At 50.7% G+C, this 17,785-nt stretch overlaps 1 protein-coding gene across 4 annotated transcripts in view; it reads right to left on the reverse strand.

Moving 5' to 3' along the window:
• OSBPL10 (oxysterol binding protein like 10) overlaps positions 1-17,785 on the reverse strand; it is a 381,826-nt gene that overhangs the window by 10,986 nt on the left and 353,055 nt on the right. For all 4 annotated transcript variants that reach the window (XM_082411849.1, XM_082411847.1, XM_082411846.1 and 1 more), the window contains one exon: positions 8,424-8,901. In XM_082411849.1, coding sequence (XP_082267975.1) covers positions 8,424-8,901 — 478 coding nt within the window. The remainder of the gene's footprint in view (positions 1-8,423; positions 8,902-17,785) is intronic.

The following is a 17,785-nucleotide window of genomic DNA, read 5'->3' on the forward strand; positions in this document are numbered from 1 at the left end:
ACAAAACTGTGACTGTGATGGGGTGGGAGGGGGAGGTGACCGGGGCCTCCAGCAGCAGGAGCTGAGCTGGGAGGGGAGGCTTCCCGGCAGAAGGGACACTCGAGCTGGGTAAGAGTTGAGTTGAGGAAGAGGGGAGGGAAAGTAGAAGCAGGGGGAGGCATGTGCAAAGGCCCTGTGGTGGGAAGGAGCCGGGTGAGCACGGGGGTCTGAGAAAAGGGCCCCAGGGAAGAAAGGGAAGTGGTGGGTATAGATACAGAGGTTGCCCAGGTCTACAGGGGCCAGGCCTTGTCTTTAAACTTCGAAAAAGCCTGTTAAGGAGTTCTGCCTTTATCCTGAGAGCAGCAGAGACAACCTCAAAGGTTCTCAGGAAGTTACAAAGCAGAGTGCACAGCTGCTGTCACCACCCGGGGGGCACCCACCCCTTGAACAGAGGTTCTCCAGGCTGGGAGCCAAGTACTAGTCTTGGAGAGATCTGATCCTCTTGAAACAATGCAAAATGACGTGGGCCTGTCTCTGTTTCTAGGGAAAGGAACCACAGTTTTGAACAAGTTCTCAAAGGCTGCCGTGAACTACCCCGACAGGCGCCGTCTCCTGGGGCTGCTGTACAGCTGGTGCACTGACACCCAGCCCCTGCTCTGGCTTGTCCGGTCGGGCACCCACAGGGCCCCCTCTGCTGAGGGCAGCACCTCCTGGGCTGGCAGAGGCCTGAGAACCAGCACGCCTGGCTTGCTGAGGTTTGCTCTGTGTGAGGGGCCTTCTCGGCCTCCCACCCCGCACTGGGGCTTCGCTCCCTGGAGAAAAGCCCTCCCAGCTCTATTCCTGCCCACTCTGGGCCTGCAATGGTCAAGTGCAGCAAGAGCCTCAGAAAGGTCAGTTCTGCCCTTCCGCCGGAACTATGTGACTGGAGGTGTTAGTGATGTCCCCTCCCTGGGCCCCTGGTTCCTCCACTGGAAAGAGCGAGGAGGGGGCTCCATGTGCCCTGGGGGACCCTTCCTGGCCACCCAGCACTTCCAGGGGCTTCACATGCAGTGTCTTCTGTGAGCTTCACAACCATTCAACGCAGCATTAATTATTATCATTTTTAAATGAGGAGGTAGAAACGGAAACTCAGGGGTTAAGTAATTTGACTAGTCGGTACTTCTCTCTGAGGCTAGGTAAGCATCTCAATCAACAGAGCTAGATTACTCAGCCCTAAAAAAGAATGAAATAATGCCATCTGCAGCAACATGGACGGACCTAGAGATTATCATACTAAGTGAAGTAAGTCAGACAAAGAAAGGCAAATACCATATGATATCACTTATATGTGGAATCTAAAATATGACACAAATGAATTTATCTATGAAACAGACCCACAGACATAGAGAACAGACTTGTGGTTGCCAAGGGGGAGGGATGGAGTGGGAGTTTGGGTTAGCAGATGCAAACTATTATATATAGGATGGATAAACAACAAGGTCCTACTGTATAGCATGGGGAACTATACTCAACATCCTGTAATAAACCATAATGCAAAAGAATATGGAAAAGAATGTATATCTACACACGCACACACACATATACGTATAACTGAGTAACTTTGTTGTATAGCAGAAATTAACACAACACTGTAAATCAGCTACACTTCAATAAAATTAAAATAAATAAAAGAAAATCAATCAATCAACAGAGCTAGAATCTGCCCAGCAGAGAGACAGTGTATGTGTGTGTGTCCCTTTCAGACCTGGGAGCTTGCCAGGAGAGTCTGAGGAGAGGGGACTAAAGGTACAAAGGGATCACGAATGCTGAGTTTCCAAAGTCAATATGAAGATGTACTCAGGAGTCACTCAATTTACCCTTAAAAACTCCTTGCATCGCCCATGAGCCACAGTTTTTGGAACAAACCAGGCTTGTCCAGAACCCGCAACCTCACCCCCAGGTAAGTTCAGCAAAGTTACACCTGCTGACCCACAGACACAGGGGGCTGGCGTGGAAAGCCCAGGGGACGGGCCCATGTGCGTCTGGGGGTCGTGACCTCCCCCAGGGAGGCGGAACGCTCACACATGGGCACAGGCGGGAGAGAAGACCCCCCCGAGAAAAAGCAGACTCAGGTCACTCACAGTCGCGTGGGCAGGACTGGGGGGCAGAGATCGCAGCAACATTTAAATCTCTCTCCTTAACCAGGAAGAGAATTGAGTACATGTAACATAAATGCACAGACAGTAAGACTCCGCTACACCAAATACACGGAATATCAGAGCACACTGACTTCTCCCCACCTCCCCACTCGCCAGAGCTCTCAATGAAATTACACCATCTTCCCCAAAGCCAAGCCTTGGGCCACGGAACACCCTCCCTCTGTCACTTACCCCTCCCCACAGTTCAGGGGGCAGAGCTACCCCAGGTGACCGCTGAGGCCCTGTCCCGTGATGCACAAGGGTGGACCTGTGTCTGCAAGGAGGATTCGACACCAGTGTGTCGCTTCTTACAGCTTGTGCTCAGGACCCTGGAAGAAGAATGGCCAGGCCTGGTATACTTTTTGTTTCCAGGCCTACTTTGTGTCTTTCCTAGAATCAGGCTGCTAAAAAGAGAGCGAAGCAGGTGGCAAGTTCATGCCCAACAGGTCTGACACCAACAGTCAAGAGGAACCGGAAGTGGAAGTTGGAAAGAGAGAGGCTCCGGAAGACTACCCACCCACCCCTCCGCCCCAGTTCTACTCGCAAGCCTCCGGCTCCCTGAGTGCCAGCCGCACCCTCAGAGTCTCAGGGCCTGTGGCAGCGGGAGGGGCCCTGAGACCCTGAGGAGGAGGCTGCCGGTCCCTCTGTCACCTGCCTTCCAGGGCCCAGAGAAGGCAGCTCTCTGTCCCCCATCCTCACCCTCCATGCTGATGGACTATGTAGCAGTAAAGTCCTCCCAGGGGCCCAAATGTCCCCTGACAGCACTGCCCCACCCCGATGTCTACGATGTCCCCCTCTGCTGTCAGCCTTTCCAGCCTTTGACCTGCCATACTTTGGGGACCCCCACCCATTTGCACATCCTGCGGTGGCCTCTCTCTGCGGACCAGGACCACGCGACAGCCACGAGCGCCACGTGCTGAGTCCTCCTGGTCTCATTCACGAATATAAACTCGGTGAGGTAGGATCATACCACTGATATTTTCTTTAGAACATACTTACCTGGAGCATACGCCACCATTTTTTAAAAGCCCTAGATGAGATCTTAGAGGATCATGCCAACTCCTCCGTCCCTCGCCAGCCTGGTGACCTTAAGTTCTCTGCCCCTCAGCTGCCTCATCCGTGATGCAGGGATAACGGTACCCGCACCTCAATGGGGCTGTAAAAAAGGCAACACTGAAACTCAGCTCAGGGCACGCAGCCTGCTACACCGCTGGAATCTTGACCACACCCCCATCTCTCGGCAGGTGAATTCTCAGCAGTGGTACTTCCACTTGGGAACAAAGAAGAAATCACAAAATCTGCTGATGGGTGATGTGCATGGGGGATGGGGAGCCAGGTGGGAGGCACCCTCCTCCCACTCGTCTTCAGGAAAACCTCTTCCAAACCAAGGTGAAACTTCCCGCAAGTCCACAGAAATCAGAAGAGTGAGCCCCAGGGCAAGGCTGGTTTAAAGCACTGGCAAGACCACACTCCCAGGCTCTTTTCTGAAAATCCATAAATGTGCGCTCACTCATTAAATCACCGGCAATTATGCCTTCCCAGGACTCTTTTTTTCAGGATTGCATACAAAAATCTGTCCCTAATAATGAATAAAAGACTATATTAAAACTAGACTTGCAAATGGCCTCACAAATGAAAGATCCTTTTTCATTAGCCTAAGAGCTGAGAGAAGCTGAAAAACACTGAATAATCATCTTTCCGGGACATAGCTAGTCCTCAAGCTGGGAGATTTTTGCTTTACGTCCCACAAATTGATTTATCAATAAACGTAAGGCCAAGCACTAAGATTTTCCAACCGATAAATTTAAAATAACTCTGAGGAACCAAAATATTCCGACAGGGTGTTGACTCTGGAAAGAAAGCACAGAATCATGGAAAGCAACTCTGGGGAACTGGTCTTCAGGGCCCACAGTGCCGGCATTCATGGGCAAACGGGTCCCTGCCTGTCCCCACAGACCCAATTCAGAGGCTGTGCTGTTTACTGGGCGCTGGTCTGGAGTTCTGGCGGGGAGGGGTTTCAAGAGAAGCTGGATGACCTCTGTCCCGAGCGGTGAGGGTGGGTACCAAGCAGAGGGGCCTCTGCTTCCATCCACGGATGGATGTCATCTCGGGGTTGGCTCAACAGTGTCACGCTTAGGGCCTTTCAGTGTCAGAGCTGAGGGACCATTCGGGGGAGGTCTCTGAGCTACAACCTCGGGGAATTCAAGGCATAATGAAGCACTTGATAATGGCATTTTATCATAGCCAAATAGGCCACAGTCTTAGGGCAATAATTAAAAATGTAAGCCCGTGTATTTACATACAAAATTTCAAGTGGACCCATCTAATGTTTAAAATGAAGGGTTGGGGCTTCCCTGGTGGCGCAGTGGTTGAGAATCCACCTGCCAATGCAGGGGACACGGGTTCGAGCCCTGGTCTGGGAAGATCCCACATGCCGCGGAGCAACTAGGCCCGTGAGCCACAATTACTGAGCCTGCGCGTCTGGAGTCTGTGCTCCGCAACAAGAGAGGCCGCGATAGTGAGAGCCCCGCACACCGCGATGAAAAGTGGCCCCCACTTGCCGCAACTAGAGAAAGCCCTCGCACAGAAACGAAGACCCAACACAGCCATAAATAAATAAATAAATAAATTTATTAATTAAAATGAAGGGTTGGAGGGACTTCCCTGTCAGTCCAGTGGTTAGGACTCATCGCTTCCAATGCAGGGGGCGCGGGCTTGATCCCTGGTTGGGAAACTAAGATCCTAGCAGCTGCACGGCAGCCAAAAGTAAAAAAAAAAAAAAAAAAAAAAGAAAGAAAAAATGAAAGGTGGGAAAAAAATGTCACTTCATGCCCAACCAACAAATTCATGGAAGGTTCTGGGTCAGTGCAGGGAATGGAGTGAGGAAAGAAAATCATCCCACCTCCCCCATTCACCCTCCCCATAACCCCTCCCCCAAAGGAGCCCTGAGGACAGGAACCAGAACCTTTGGCTTTGAAGTCTGGGGATTCTTAGAAGCATTTTGTGTGAAAAATCCGAAAAATTGTGTGTTACAGAGCTCACATTTAATTAATATGAAAGAAAGGGGGACGTAGCTACTGAAAGGACTGAGACAAACTTAAAGCCTCACAAGAATGAGAGACGGTCCCCTGACCCTCTCCAGGCCTGTCGACAGCAGGAATACATGGGGGTGGGGGGGGTGACCAGGAAGGGGCCTTCCACAGTCTGTCTCCAGAATCTTCCTTCTGCTTTCTTCACTGAGAAGTTCTAAGTAGAATTTTCAAGCAGAGAGAAGAAGTGAGGGCAGCAAATCCCAGCTCTGCTCCAGGGATGCCACGGCCGAGGGTCTCAGCAGAGGGTGTTACGTGGTGTCCCACACACGCACAGCCTTAAGAGTGTGTCCAGGGCTGTGCAGAGTGAATGAAGGCTGCAACCCCTAGGCTGCCTGGAAGGAACAGGGCAGCCGAGATCCCGAACATCAGAGGCCTACCCTTCACACGACACAGACACGCAACACATACAAGTCTCCAGGCTTTACATGACAAGCTTTAACCTCAGCCGGGACCTGCCCCAGAACTCTGGCCTGTAGGGACATTGTTTGCTCAAGCCCCCCTCTCAAATGTCTAAACCCCAACACAACCTAACTGGGCTCCTGTGCTCTGCCTCCAAACTAATCCCCTCTTCAGTCTTCCCCACCTTAGTTAACGGCTATTCCATCCTTCTAGTTGCTCAGGTCAAAAGCCTGGTGTCACCTTTCTCTCATACCTCACATCCAATCCAGATGTGTCCGATGAGGGGTTAGTATCCAAAATATACAAAGAACTCATACAACTCAACGTCAAAAAAAAACAGACAGCCCGACTGAAAAATAGGCAGAGGACCTGAATAGACATTTTTCCAAAGCAGACAACAGATGGCCAAGAGGCACATGAAAAGATGCTCAACGTCACGAATCATCGGGGAAATACAAATCAAAACCACAATGATGTATCACCTCACACCTGTCAGAATGGCCATCACCAAAGAGATCACAGATAACAAATGGTGGCAAGGATGTGGAGAAAAGGGAACCCTCCTACGCTGTTGGTAGGATGTAAATGGTTGCAGCCACTATGGAAAACAGTATGGAGGTTCCCAAAAAACTAAAAATAGAACCACCATACAATCCAGCAATTCCACTTCTGGGTATTTATCCAAAGAAAATGAAAACACTAATTAAAAGAGATATATGCGCCCCTATGTTCAGAGCAGCCTTATTTATAATAACCAAGATATGGAAACAATCTAAGTGCCCATCAACAGACAAATGGATAAAGAAATTGTGGTATAAGTATACCATGAAATATTATTCAATCATAAAAATGAATGAAATTCCGCCATTTGTGACAACAGGGATGGACCTAGAAGGTACTATGCTAAGTGAAATAAGTCAGAGAAAGACAAATGCTATACGATTTCACTTATAGGTGGAATCTAAAACGAATGAACAAACAGAACAGAACAGAAACAGAGTCATAGATTCACAGAACAAACAGGTGGTTGCCAGAGGGGAGAAGAGAAATAGATGAGGGAGATTAAGAGGTACATATTTCCAGTTGCAAAATAAATGAGTCACGGGTACGCAGTGCACAATGTAGGGAATAGCGTCAATGATTATGTAATATCTTTAAAAAAAAAAAAAAAAGCCTTCGCATCACCTTTCACTCATACCCCACATCTGATCTCTCCACTTCAGAATTCATCCAGATTCCCACCCTGTGTTACCTCCGCACCATTCCTGCCCTGGTTCAAGCCACCATCGCCTTTTGCCTGGATTATTATCATAATCTCCTAACTGGTCTCCTTGCATCGCCTTCCCCCTCTTATGGTCTAGTTTCAACAAGCAGCTGGAACAATCTTGCTAAACTGCAAGTCAGATCATGACACTCTTCTGCTCAAAGCCCGCAAAGACTTGGCAGCTCACTTAGTGGGACGGCCAACATCCCTGCCAGTGGCCCCCCTGAGGCCCCACGTGACCTGGACTCAGTCACCTCTCCGACGGCATCTTCTCCCTCCCACCTCCCTTCTCCCGGCTCCGGCCACACAGGCTTCCTGTCTCGGACCAGCATGCCGGTCCCTGGCCCCTCTGCCTCTGGCCTTGTTTTCTCCACCAAGACACACTCCCCGGGTAATCGACAAAGCCTGTCCTTCATCACCTTCTTGGGTCCTTCATCCCCAACCCCGGTCTTTGCTCAACTGTCACCTTCTCGGTGACGTCTTCCCAGCTGCCACCCCAACCCAACCCAAAGCCCCACTGCTCTCTCCCCACCATTCCTAGATCCTTTATTTTATTTCCACGTCCCTTCCCGCCTTAATTTTTCTCCAGAGAACTTATCACCTTCCAAAGCACTACACAATTGTATTTCCCCAGCAGAAGAGAGAGCTCTGTGAGAACAGAGATTCTTTCTGTCTGTTTTGCTCATTCAAGTACCCATGGCCCCCAAGACAATGGCTGGCAACCAGTAGGTGCTCAGTAAGAGCGTGCTAAGTCAATGAAAGGTGTTCTCATCTCCTGAGGTTTGGAAAGGGCTTCCAAGGAGCCGTGTATGCCCTGAAACGGAAAGCCAAATTCTGTGTTGGATTTTTCTTTTTCCTGAGAGTCTACAGACAGAATCTCACGGGGATTTATGACTCAAAAGAGGTTGAAGAACCACTAACACAGGTTCCTGAATTTGACAAGGATGATTACAGTTTCCCTCAAACAATGAATAACCTTCATTCACAGCTATTTGCTAATAGAGAAACGTGTGATCCGCGAGTGGTCTGATTATACTGGGTTTTCCCTTCAGAACTGCAAGCCCAGCGTCCAGAGATTTGCCTTGGGAATTATTTATGAGCAGATTTTGAATAGGCAGCACTATGATCCTCATTGTCTGTGAGCCAGAAACTGGTGAGAATGAAGAAAAATGTGTTTTCATAGATTTGAAGCCAACTCTAATATTCATACAGAGCTGGAAAGAAAAGGCTCTGTAAGGCGGCTCACACACGAGGAGCAGGTGAAGATCCAGGTGGGCAGCCTAAGAGGCAAACAGCTGCATCCCACTTACCCCATCACCTCGGCCGCTTTGGGAAATGACCAGAACCTGGTTCCCAAATAGCAAAACCCATCCATATTTCCAACCCGCCCACTTACTCCCAATTCCGTAACGGAATAAAAACAAAGGCCTCCACACACAAATCCTCAAGTGTCCATCAGGTACACAAATGTCCCTTGGTCAGAGCCCAACTCCACCCAGCGATTTGGCTTACCTTCCCCGATCATTGAGACCCCCACGGACATGCCCATGAACTTGCTTTTGGTCCATACGTGAGTGTTGACGCACAGCCTCTTCTCCTTGCACTCACAGTAGAAGCAGGAGATGGGCGGGTGGTGGGACACCTGCTCGGCCACGAACCGCATTTTGTAGTTCTTGGAGGGGTCGTCGGCCATCGGGTGTTCATGGCCGGAGGCAGCAGGGGCAGCAGTCCTCTTGGGCCTGACCCTGTCCTTGGGAACCTCCCAGGAGCAGTGGAACGTCTCGCCGATGATGGGGTTGTAGGGTTTCTTGGCCAGGGTGCCCTTGCGGCCCTCGTGGAAGGCGGTGAGGTAATACTCCACGAAGCCGATGACCCTGTCCTGTGGCGTGGCCCCTGCGGCGACAGCCAGCAGCAGGTCTGGGTGTGCCAGGAAGTCTGCGTACATCTCCAGCAAGGACCGCTTCTCGAGAATGAACGTGGGAAGCACCACCTGCGGCCAGAGGAGACAAAGTCAGACAGTAAGCCCTAGGGGTGCAGGAGAGAAAGCTGGAAAGGAAAAAAGCAAGGCTGCAACCCCCGTCAAGCAAGGTCCTAAGGGCGGGTGCCAGGGACCAGCTCCTCTGATTTGCGCACACATGACAAATCAGAGGAAAGAACATCCAAAAAATTGGAAGTGGCTGCAGCGGTGGCATCAACATCAACCCAGCTTCATGGATTAGACTCCTCTGAGCCATTTTCCTCTCTGCTCACCTGGGCTGAAACAACAGCCTCTGTCCCTCCCTCCATGGCCAGTGCCCTGCTAACACGCAGCCCTCTTTCACACCCCATCATTTAGAGACGTGAAGAAAATAGCTCCAAAGGGCTTTTTTGTATTCTTCCTGCCATCAGGCACAACCAAGGGGGGCTGCTCAGTGTGTTCCCACAAACACGGATACTGGGGCTCGTTGGTGCTGCATCAAAGGGGGGCCCAGGTAGAGCAGGACCTGCCACTAAGAACATCTGCTTGGAGATCTCTGTAGGAAGAGCAGCGTATAAACCCTCACAGGATCAGGGCAGGGAAGGAATGTGGAAAGGGCCCGACCCGTGTCTCCGGAGGCAAGGCCAGCTAGCGGGCAGTGTCCACAGTGGCTGCCACGGAGAAGAGGGGCCATGGGTAGAGGCTGCCCCCTAGGCTGGGCCAGAAGAAATGAGCAGAAGTTACAAAGAAGTAGGCTGGCACTTAATACTGAAGCTTCTGGTAAATGGACTGGCACAGGGGCCATCCCCTCGGTGTGTCACTGGCCCCATTACTGAAGACAGGTAGAAGCTTGGATGCTCTGTCAGGCACTAAGGGACTCCTCACTGGTCCAAAGTGGATCCAAGTGGTCCTTCAGGCACCATACAACCCAAGTGCCTAGAACCCAAGGATTAGGTCACTTAAAGCAAATGATGGACTTTCTGGGAAGCTGGTAAGCCCTCACCATCCCTGATATGCTACCACCCCCTCAGTGATCTGATGACGTAGTTATGGGGTATTACCATTCCACCCCTTGGCTGCAAGACAAGCTTGCGCTGACCTGGAGCATCTCACTCTGCTCCCCGTGGTGGGAGTCACGGGGTTCTGAAGCTGGAAGGCCGGCCCTGACCCGCTGGCTCCCCCTTGAACCATCCGGGTGAGGGGAGGGGTTCACCAAGGTCACGCAGCTGGTTTACACTCCTCCCTACATGGCCAAGTCTGTCCTTCTGTCACATCATAGGCCCCAACTCCCACGAAAGCATTGCTAACCAATAATAACACACACAGATCTGTGACCTGGCCCCCACTTCAGCCTGCTGGGGCCCTTCCTAGGGGAAGATGGAGATACCCTGGAAGTGAGGTGTCCCGACAGACAGGCGTACATGAGACAGACAGCAAAGCAGAGATTTCAGAGGAAACTGGGGGGAGCCCAGCCCGCTGGGGAGGTGAGGCTGGTACCCCTTCTAATGCTTTTCTGTCCCACTTGAAAACTATGTCAGAGGACAATGCACCCTCGCTAAGTCGAAAAGCAGCCAGATGTAAAATGAGCATGTAACACAACCCAAGTATCACAGCAACACATCAAATTTAACATGTCTCTCTGGGTGACAGAAGTGAGTGATTTTTACATTCCTTCTGAGTATCTTTCTGCTTTACTTTTATAATAAACTAGAAGAAGAAACATTATTTAAAACACAACTATGCAAATTAATGGAGATTTCCTAAGTTTCTTTCAGCCACAACTTGACAAACTTGAGCATCTGGCAGCCTGAGGATGTGAGATGGCCGGGAAAAGTGCATCCTGGCTCAGAACCGCCTTCAGACGCCACTGCTATGACCTCCTTTGTCTCTGCCTGGGAACAGGTCAAGCTCAGCTGCCATCCCCATGCCCTGTGGGGCCTGCCCTTCTCATGAGGCTCACAGGGGCCCGGCTGTGCCACCCATGCCTGCCCCCACAGAGCCACTCAAGGTCCCCCCAGGAATGTTCCCCACCCAGGATGTGCAGGTTGAGGCTGTGGATTTCAGCAACCTTGGAACTCCCCCACCCCCGGCCAATGCGACCAAATCAATTGAAAAAGAAAAGAAGCCACCAAGGTCCGCATCTCCAGACCTTCCTGAAACACTCCATTCCTGCGCTCCCTCCCAGGCAGGGGGCCCTCTGATGGAGGGCAAGGGTGGGGTGCAGAGTTACACTGAGGAGCTCCACGTGAAGACGGTCCCATGACCTGGGCTCCTCCTCCCTGACCCCGTGGGATGGGGCGTCTCTGACAACAATCCCACCTCTGGACAGGAATTTTCAGGGCTGCACCCGAGACTGAAATTAAAAGGAAAGAATCACGTGGATGTTTACGCTCTCATGGGGTACTTTGGAAAAGGGCAAGAGTTTAAGGCATTTCCCCTAACTTAGCATTTCTTAACTCAGAAGCTGAAGGATTAAAACAAAACAAATAGGGCTTCCCTGGTGGCGCAGTGGTTGAGAATCTGCCTGCCAATGCAGGGGACACGGGTTTGAGCCCTGGTCTGGGAAGATCCCACATGCCGCGGAGCAACTAAGCCCGTGAGCCACAACTGCTGAGGCTGTGCGTCTGGAGCCTGTGCTCCGCAACAAGAGAGGCCGTGATAGTGAGAGGCCCGCGCACCGCGATGAAGAGTGGCCCCCGCTTGCCGCAACTAGAGAAAGCCCTCGCACAGAAACGAAGACCCAACACAGCCAAAAGTAAATAAATAAATAAGTGAAATTCTAAAAAACAAAACAAAACAAAACAAATAGAAAAAAGAACGCCACACAGAATCCCAAATCGCTTGGCATCAGAACCCGAAGACCCCTTCGGGATGCTGCAGGTCAAGCCCCTGGTCTCACAGGTGAGGGGACAGACTGGCGAGAAGGCAGGGAAGGTGTAGGAGAGCGTGGGGAACCTCAGGGCTCCCAACTGCCCCCCAAGTTCTGTCCATCGCCCGACACATCACGATTCTCTGCTTCGGGCCAATGAGAGCATCTTCTTCCCCTCAGAGGACGAGGGAGGTGAGCGGTCACTGGACGTCAGAACCGGGACGGCTGGGCCACCCCCTCTCCTGCCCCTAACATGCAGGGGTCAGGAGGCAGCCCAGGGGGAAAAGGTGGGACGAGAGCCCCACCTTCTAGTCCATTCTACTCTTCCTGGATGACAAGGCAATCCACCAGCCCAAAGACTGTCATTAATGTGCAGAGGGGAGGGAGACCATCGGCAACTAAGAATGGACACTCATGGTGCCCCCTATCTGGAAAAGTACAGCTGACGCTTCCTAACCCACCTTCCAGCTGTCACGCCCGCCACTATTTCTTCTCCACACCACAGCTAGAGTCATCTTTCTAAAATCTCTATAATACACAAAGTCCAGCCTGGCCCCCCACCTCCTCCAGTCTCACAGTATCCCTCACTTTCTGCCCCAGCCCTCCCCTCACAAGCACACATACACACACGCACGAGTTCACTCCTGTTTCCTTTTCCTGCCCTCCCTCCTGCCCTTGTCTAATGAGAAACAGCTACCAGCTCATAGAAGGTAAACTCCTCTATGAGGTCTTTTCTGACAGCTCCTGCTCCTGCATCCACCCCCTCCTTCACTGTACCCATCACACACCCCCATCGTAGCATCTACAGGGCTCTTTTTGCTCTTATCAATGCTATAAAGAGCGTTATTCGGATAACTGGGGGGAAATTTTACTATGGGCGTGTAAGAAACAGTATCATAGCCATGTTAAATTTCCCCAGGGTGACAAATGTGTCGTGTAGGAGAATGACCTTGTTAGGTCACTGATGGCCCATTGAGGTCCACTCACTGATGGATGTTAGGGAGAAGTGTCATGTCTACAACCTACTCTGAAATGGCTCATCAAAAAATAAACACATACATACATGTGCGTGTGTACCTGCTGTGTGGCGGACAGAGAGAAGAAGCAGGGAGAGAGTGGGAGAGGGGAAAGAAGAAAGAAAAATACAAAGTGGCATAATGTTAACAATTGGCCGATAAAGGTGAAGCATATATGTGGAAGTTCATTGTTCTATTCTTGCAACTCTCCTGTAGATTGGAAAATGTGCTAAATGAAGAGTTGGAAGAAAAAGAAAAAAAAAAAGGCTCTACTAGGGATGCAATACCTGAGAACTTACTAATTGTCAAAGACAACCCTCCTGAAATGAAAGACCCAGGGAATGTGGTCTCACAGCCAACAGGTTCAACCCTTGAGGCATGTATTCTGCACTTGACAGTGATGCTGTGGCGTTGTCCGCGCTGGGAAAAGCAGAATTCCCAGAGAGATGGAGGAGAATGGGGCAGGAGTGGGGTGACCATCTCCCCTTTCATCTCTTGCTGGTGTTTGTGCAGAATACCCAACCTATGTCCTTTCAAGCCAGCACATTGACCACTCTGGGCAAGACGTTTCATTAAAGTGGATTCTCTCTCTCCTATGACCTCCCTGACTTCTTGTTGGTCCCTTTGCCAATAAGTCACTTAATCATCTGTTTCTTGGGCGGTGGACACTGCCGACAGGGAGCCCCAAAGTGGTGAGGAATAACTGGACTGTCTGCCTCCAACCGAGAGGTGAGCGACGGCCCAGCTGCTCAGACTCATGGCAGCCAAATGGCTGCAATCGCTACTGCAGATTATTGAGCCATCAGTCAGGGCTGCCTTTTCTGCCATTAACATAATTAAGACAATAAACTACTTTGGGGAAAGGAAAAAAAAAGAAGATCTGCACTCAGGACTGAGAGAACAATTAATTATGGCTAAAGTTGCATCAATCTAGAAGTAAATAACTTATGTTTGGGTTGGGATCTTAGAACTTGGAAACAATTGATCACCCATAGAGAAAGTCAAAGGGTCCCCCGAAAGAGCAATGGTCCGTCCCTTCCCCACAAAGGGAAGCACAGTGGGCCTCCGCTAAGGAAGGCCAGAGCAGGTGCGACTTCTCCAAAGAAACATCAGTTAACCTAATAACCTTGAGAGTCATCTACATAATACTCTGTTCTCAGTCTGGGAAACCTACCCAGTGCAAACAAGCAAGGAAGGGAGGCCAAGACCACCTGAGATTGACCTGTGCAATCCTTTAAGGAAACCAGGGGAAGTACACAAAAATCCAGCCTTACAAAATGAACAGGAGAGGATTCACACTGCCAAAGGCCAAAGGAATGCTCCCCCTGGTTTCCTTAAAAGGCCAGCTCCCTTGATGCGCATCTCATGGTGCTTGGGACATCAGGAAAGGCACTAGTTAAAACAAATGATACAAATGAACCTACTTACAAAATAGAAATAGACTCACAGACATAGAAAACAAACATGGTTACCAAAGGGGAAAGGTGGGTAGGAGGGATAAATTTGGAGGTTGGGATTAACAGATACACACTACTATATATAAAATAAACAACAAGGACCTACTGTTATAGTACAGGGAACTCTACTCAATATCTCGTAATAACCTATAATGGAAAACCATCTGAAAAAGAATAGATATATATATATGTATAACTGAATCACTTTGCTGTACACCTGAAACTAACACAACATTGTAAATCAACTATACTTCAATACAAATTTTTTTAAAATAAAATTAATTTTTTTAAAAAAAGGGCCCGGCTTGCAGGAGAGTCAGAAACTGTGAGCCGAGGTTCATCTCTTGGCAGCGACAACTGTGTGGACCCGGGCAAATTCCCCCCTTAGAAGAAGGAGCTTAAGCACAGCACTGTTAATCTGTGCTTGTTGTGATTGACGCTGGAAATTTAGCCTAATAAAATAATTCAATCAAAGGAAAAAGCTCTGAGTTCAAGATGTCCACTGTATCATTATAACACCAAGAAGCCACTTGTGGAGGAAGTACAAGACAACGCAGCGACCTTGGGGGAGGTTATGCATCCGTGAACAGGAACGCAGGCCATGAGACTGTTCTCGCCCTTGAACCCAGTGGCGGGCACGTGGGTGTCTGTCATAAGGCAATTCTCGAACCAGGGGGCACACAAACCGCAACCACAAACCACGTCTCCTCTTGGTTCAACAAACAGCTCTACTGGAACCATTTAAATAATTCTTTAAGAATCATAGAAACTTCACAACGATCTCAGCAAGCTTCTCTCTCAATGTACAAATCTTGTCTAACATCCTTGAGGACAGGATGTGCACGGGGCACCCAAGGAGAGTTCAATCCACCCTTTGCTTTGCACTAGTTTCAACCACAGTCTGCAGCCCCAGACTCCCACCTGCTCTATGCAATCAGTTATGCCTTCTGGAAGGGCTCACAATCCCCGATTCCAGCAGATCTCTGCCCCATCTGAATCTGTAAAATTTGAGTTTAGACCAAATCTCTTGAGGAATCCATAGAGGTCACAGGCCCACTCTGGACCTTGCTGTTCCCCACAACCACCACCCCCCAAAATCTCAATTTCAAGCACCCCCCCTCCACCCATCGCCCCGTACGTCCAGCTCACTCCATCGCAGCCCCAGCCCCACGACCCCATCATGTCCACCATCCCCTGTCGCCTCATTTTCCTCCACGTCCAGCGTGGCATCCCTGCCCCACCTGACACTCACTCCCTTGATCTGCCACCACCACCACCCACCCCCCGGCCCCTCGGCCCTCTCTCCCTCTGGGGGGGTCAGCCAGTAAACTCCAACTCTGGTTTAATCCACCTCCTCACGTTCTCCGAGCCTCAACCTGGCAGCTCAACTTAACTGGAGAAAAGAGACACATGTTGGCTGCTCTCACTTTAAATTCGTGACCTAGAATCCTTACGTGCCCCGCCCTGGGGCGGGGCGAGGGGCAAGCCTGCCACCTCCTTCCTCCTCCTGAGAGTGCCACTCATCCCTGCTGCCTCCTCCCTCCCCAAATCTCTCACAGCCCTTCCCTCTTCATCACCCTCACTGCTCTGAATCCTTGACACGTGGCTGTGCAGATGTCGGAGCAAGACGCGATTATCCCTGCTTTACAGGCAAGGAAACAGAGACATTCAGAAGCGAGGTTAACAGCTGGGGCGCGTCCCGGCTCAGAGCCACGTGCGTAAACACAGAGCTCTCCTGAGGGTCCCCCGGGGTCCCCGCCCCTCCGCTCTGCTGCTTGCCTCCTGCTACAACAGTGGACTGTCCTAGCTAAGGACAGACCCTCCGCCCGGCACGGGATCCCAGGCCCCCTCCCCTCTCAAGTTCCCGCAGGCATCCCCGCCCTCTCTCCCAACCGTTCCCATCAGCATTCAAACATCTTCAGAAACCAAAGTTCTCAGTTCCAGACCTTCCTCCCAATTTTCTGCTTCCCTTTTGCATCAAAGCTCCTTGAAACGCCATCTTTACTCCCTGTCACCACTTTTCTCCCCATCCTCCCTTGAAGCCACCTAATCAAACTTTGACCAAAACAAAGGCAATGGTCCCTCTGCAGGCGTGTCGGCAGCAGTGCCTCACAGCAGAGAACTCCCTTCTCCTTAAAACACTGCCTGTGTGTGACTTCATGTCATCATGTTCCTCTGCTTCCTACCCCACCCCCTTCCCCCCCAGCTGACCCTCCTCAGTCTCCTCTGCTGGACCCTTCTCATCTCTCCAGCCTTCACATACTGGAGATTCCCCGAACTCGGCCTTTGGACTTTCCCCCTACATTTCTACTCACTCCCTAAAGGGGGGTTGCCATCTCCTGAGTTGGACCACCCTCTGCACATTGTTCACTCTCAAACTGGTACCCAAGCTTCACTCACAAACCCCAGGCTTCTATACTCAGCTGCCTACACATCCTCTCAATTTGGATGCAGAGTGAATGGATCCCTCAGACCCAACAGACCCAAGGTTGAATCTGGGATATCCCCCCAAACACCCCAACCTCCCCTTCCCATAGCCTCTCCCCCCTTGGTAAGCGGGGGTGGTGGTCTGCTCCACTGGTGGCCCTCAATGAACCCAAGCCCCTGGAATTCACACCCCTGCAGAGTCCCCTTGTGGCACTTTAATCAACAGAGTGGGAGTGACACAGTGTCAGTTTGGGGCCCAAGGCTTATCAGCATCCAGTTTGGACCTCCTGGGAGCTTTGAGCCACAATGTAAGAGTCTGGCTACCCAGCTGGACAGACCATGTGGGAAGGATTCATGGAGACAGAAAGGTTACAAGACTTCATGGGGAGAGAGAGGCCCAGCTGTCCCAGCCACGTCCAGCCTACAACCAGCCCACCAGCTGATGACAGGCACACCAGTGACCACTGGCAAGACCAGCAAAAGAACCACCCAGCTGAGCCCAACCCAGACTGTGAACATAAATAAAATGGTTATTTTAAGCCACTTTGTTTAGGGTGGTCAATCCCTCAGCAATAGGTCACTGAAACAAACAGCAGCTCTAATGTTTATTATTCCAGTTGCTCAGGTTGAAATCTTAGAGTCATTCTTTATTCCTCTCTTACTCATACCTTACAACCAAACCACATGCAAAAAGGATACCTGAAAAAAAAAAAAAAAAAAAAGATACCTGTAGCCTGCTGGCACGTCTTCTAAGTACACCCAGAAACTGCCACTGCCCTTGCCATTGTCTGTCACCTCCTCCATTCCCACCCTGACCCTGCTGCCTGCACCCCACTTGCCCTGTCCCAGTTTACTTTCTACAAAAGAGTCAAAATAATCTTTTTAAAATACAAGGAAAGCCCTGCACTCCTTTGTTCAAAGCTCTCCGACGGCCACCCATGTCATCCATAATAACACCCCAAGTCCTCACAATGTCCGACGAGGCGCTCCGATCCAGCCCCTGCTGTCTTGCCAATTTAATTTCCTGCCAGCCCACGCGGGTCAACTCTGCTCCAGACACAATGGCCTCCCTGCTCGTCCTCAAAATGCCAGGCAAGGGCCTCCTTGGGCCTTGTCCACTCACTGACCCCTCTGGCCTGAACAGCCTT

Source organism: Balaenoptera physalus (assembly GCF_965194825.1).
Source record: "Balaenoptera physalus genome assembly, chromosome: 11".
Taxonomy (NCBI): domain Eukaryota; kingdom Metazoa; phylum Chordata; class Mammalia; order Artiodactyla; family Balaenopteridae; genus Balaenoptera; species Balaenoptera physalus.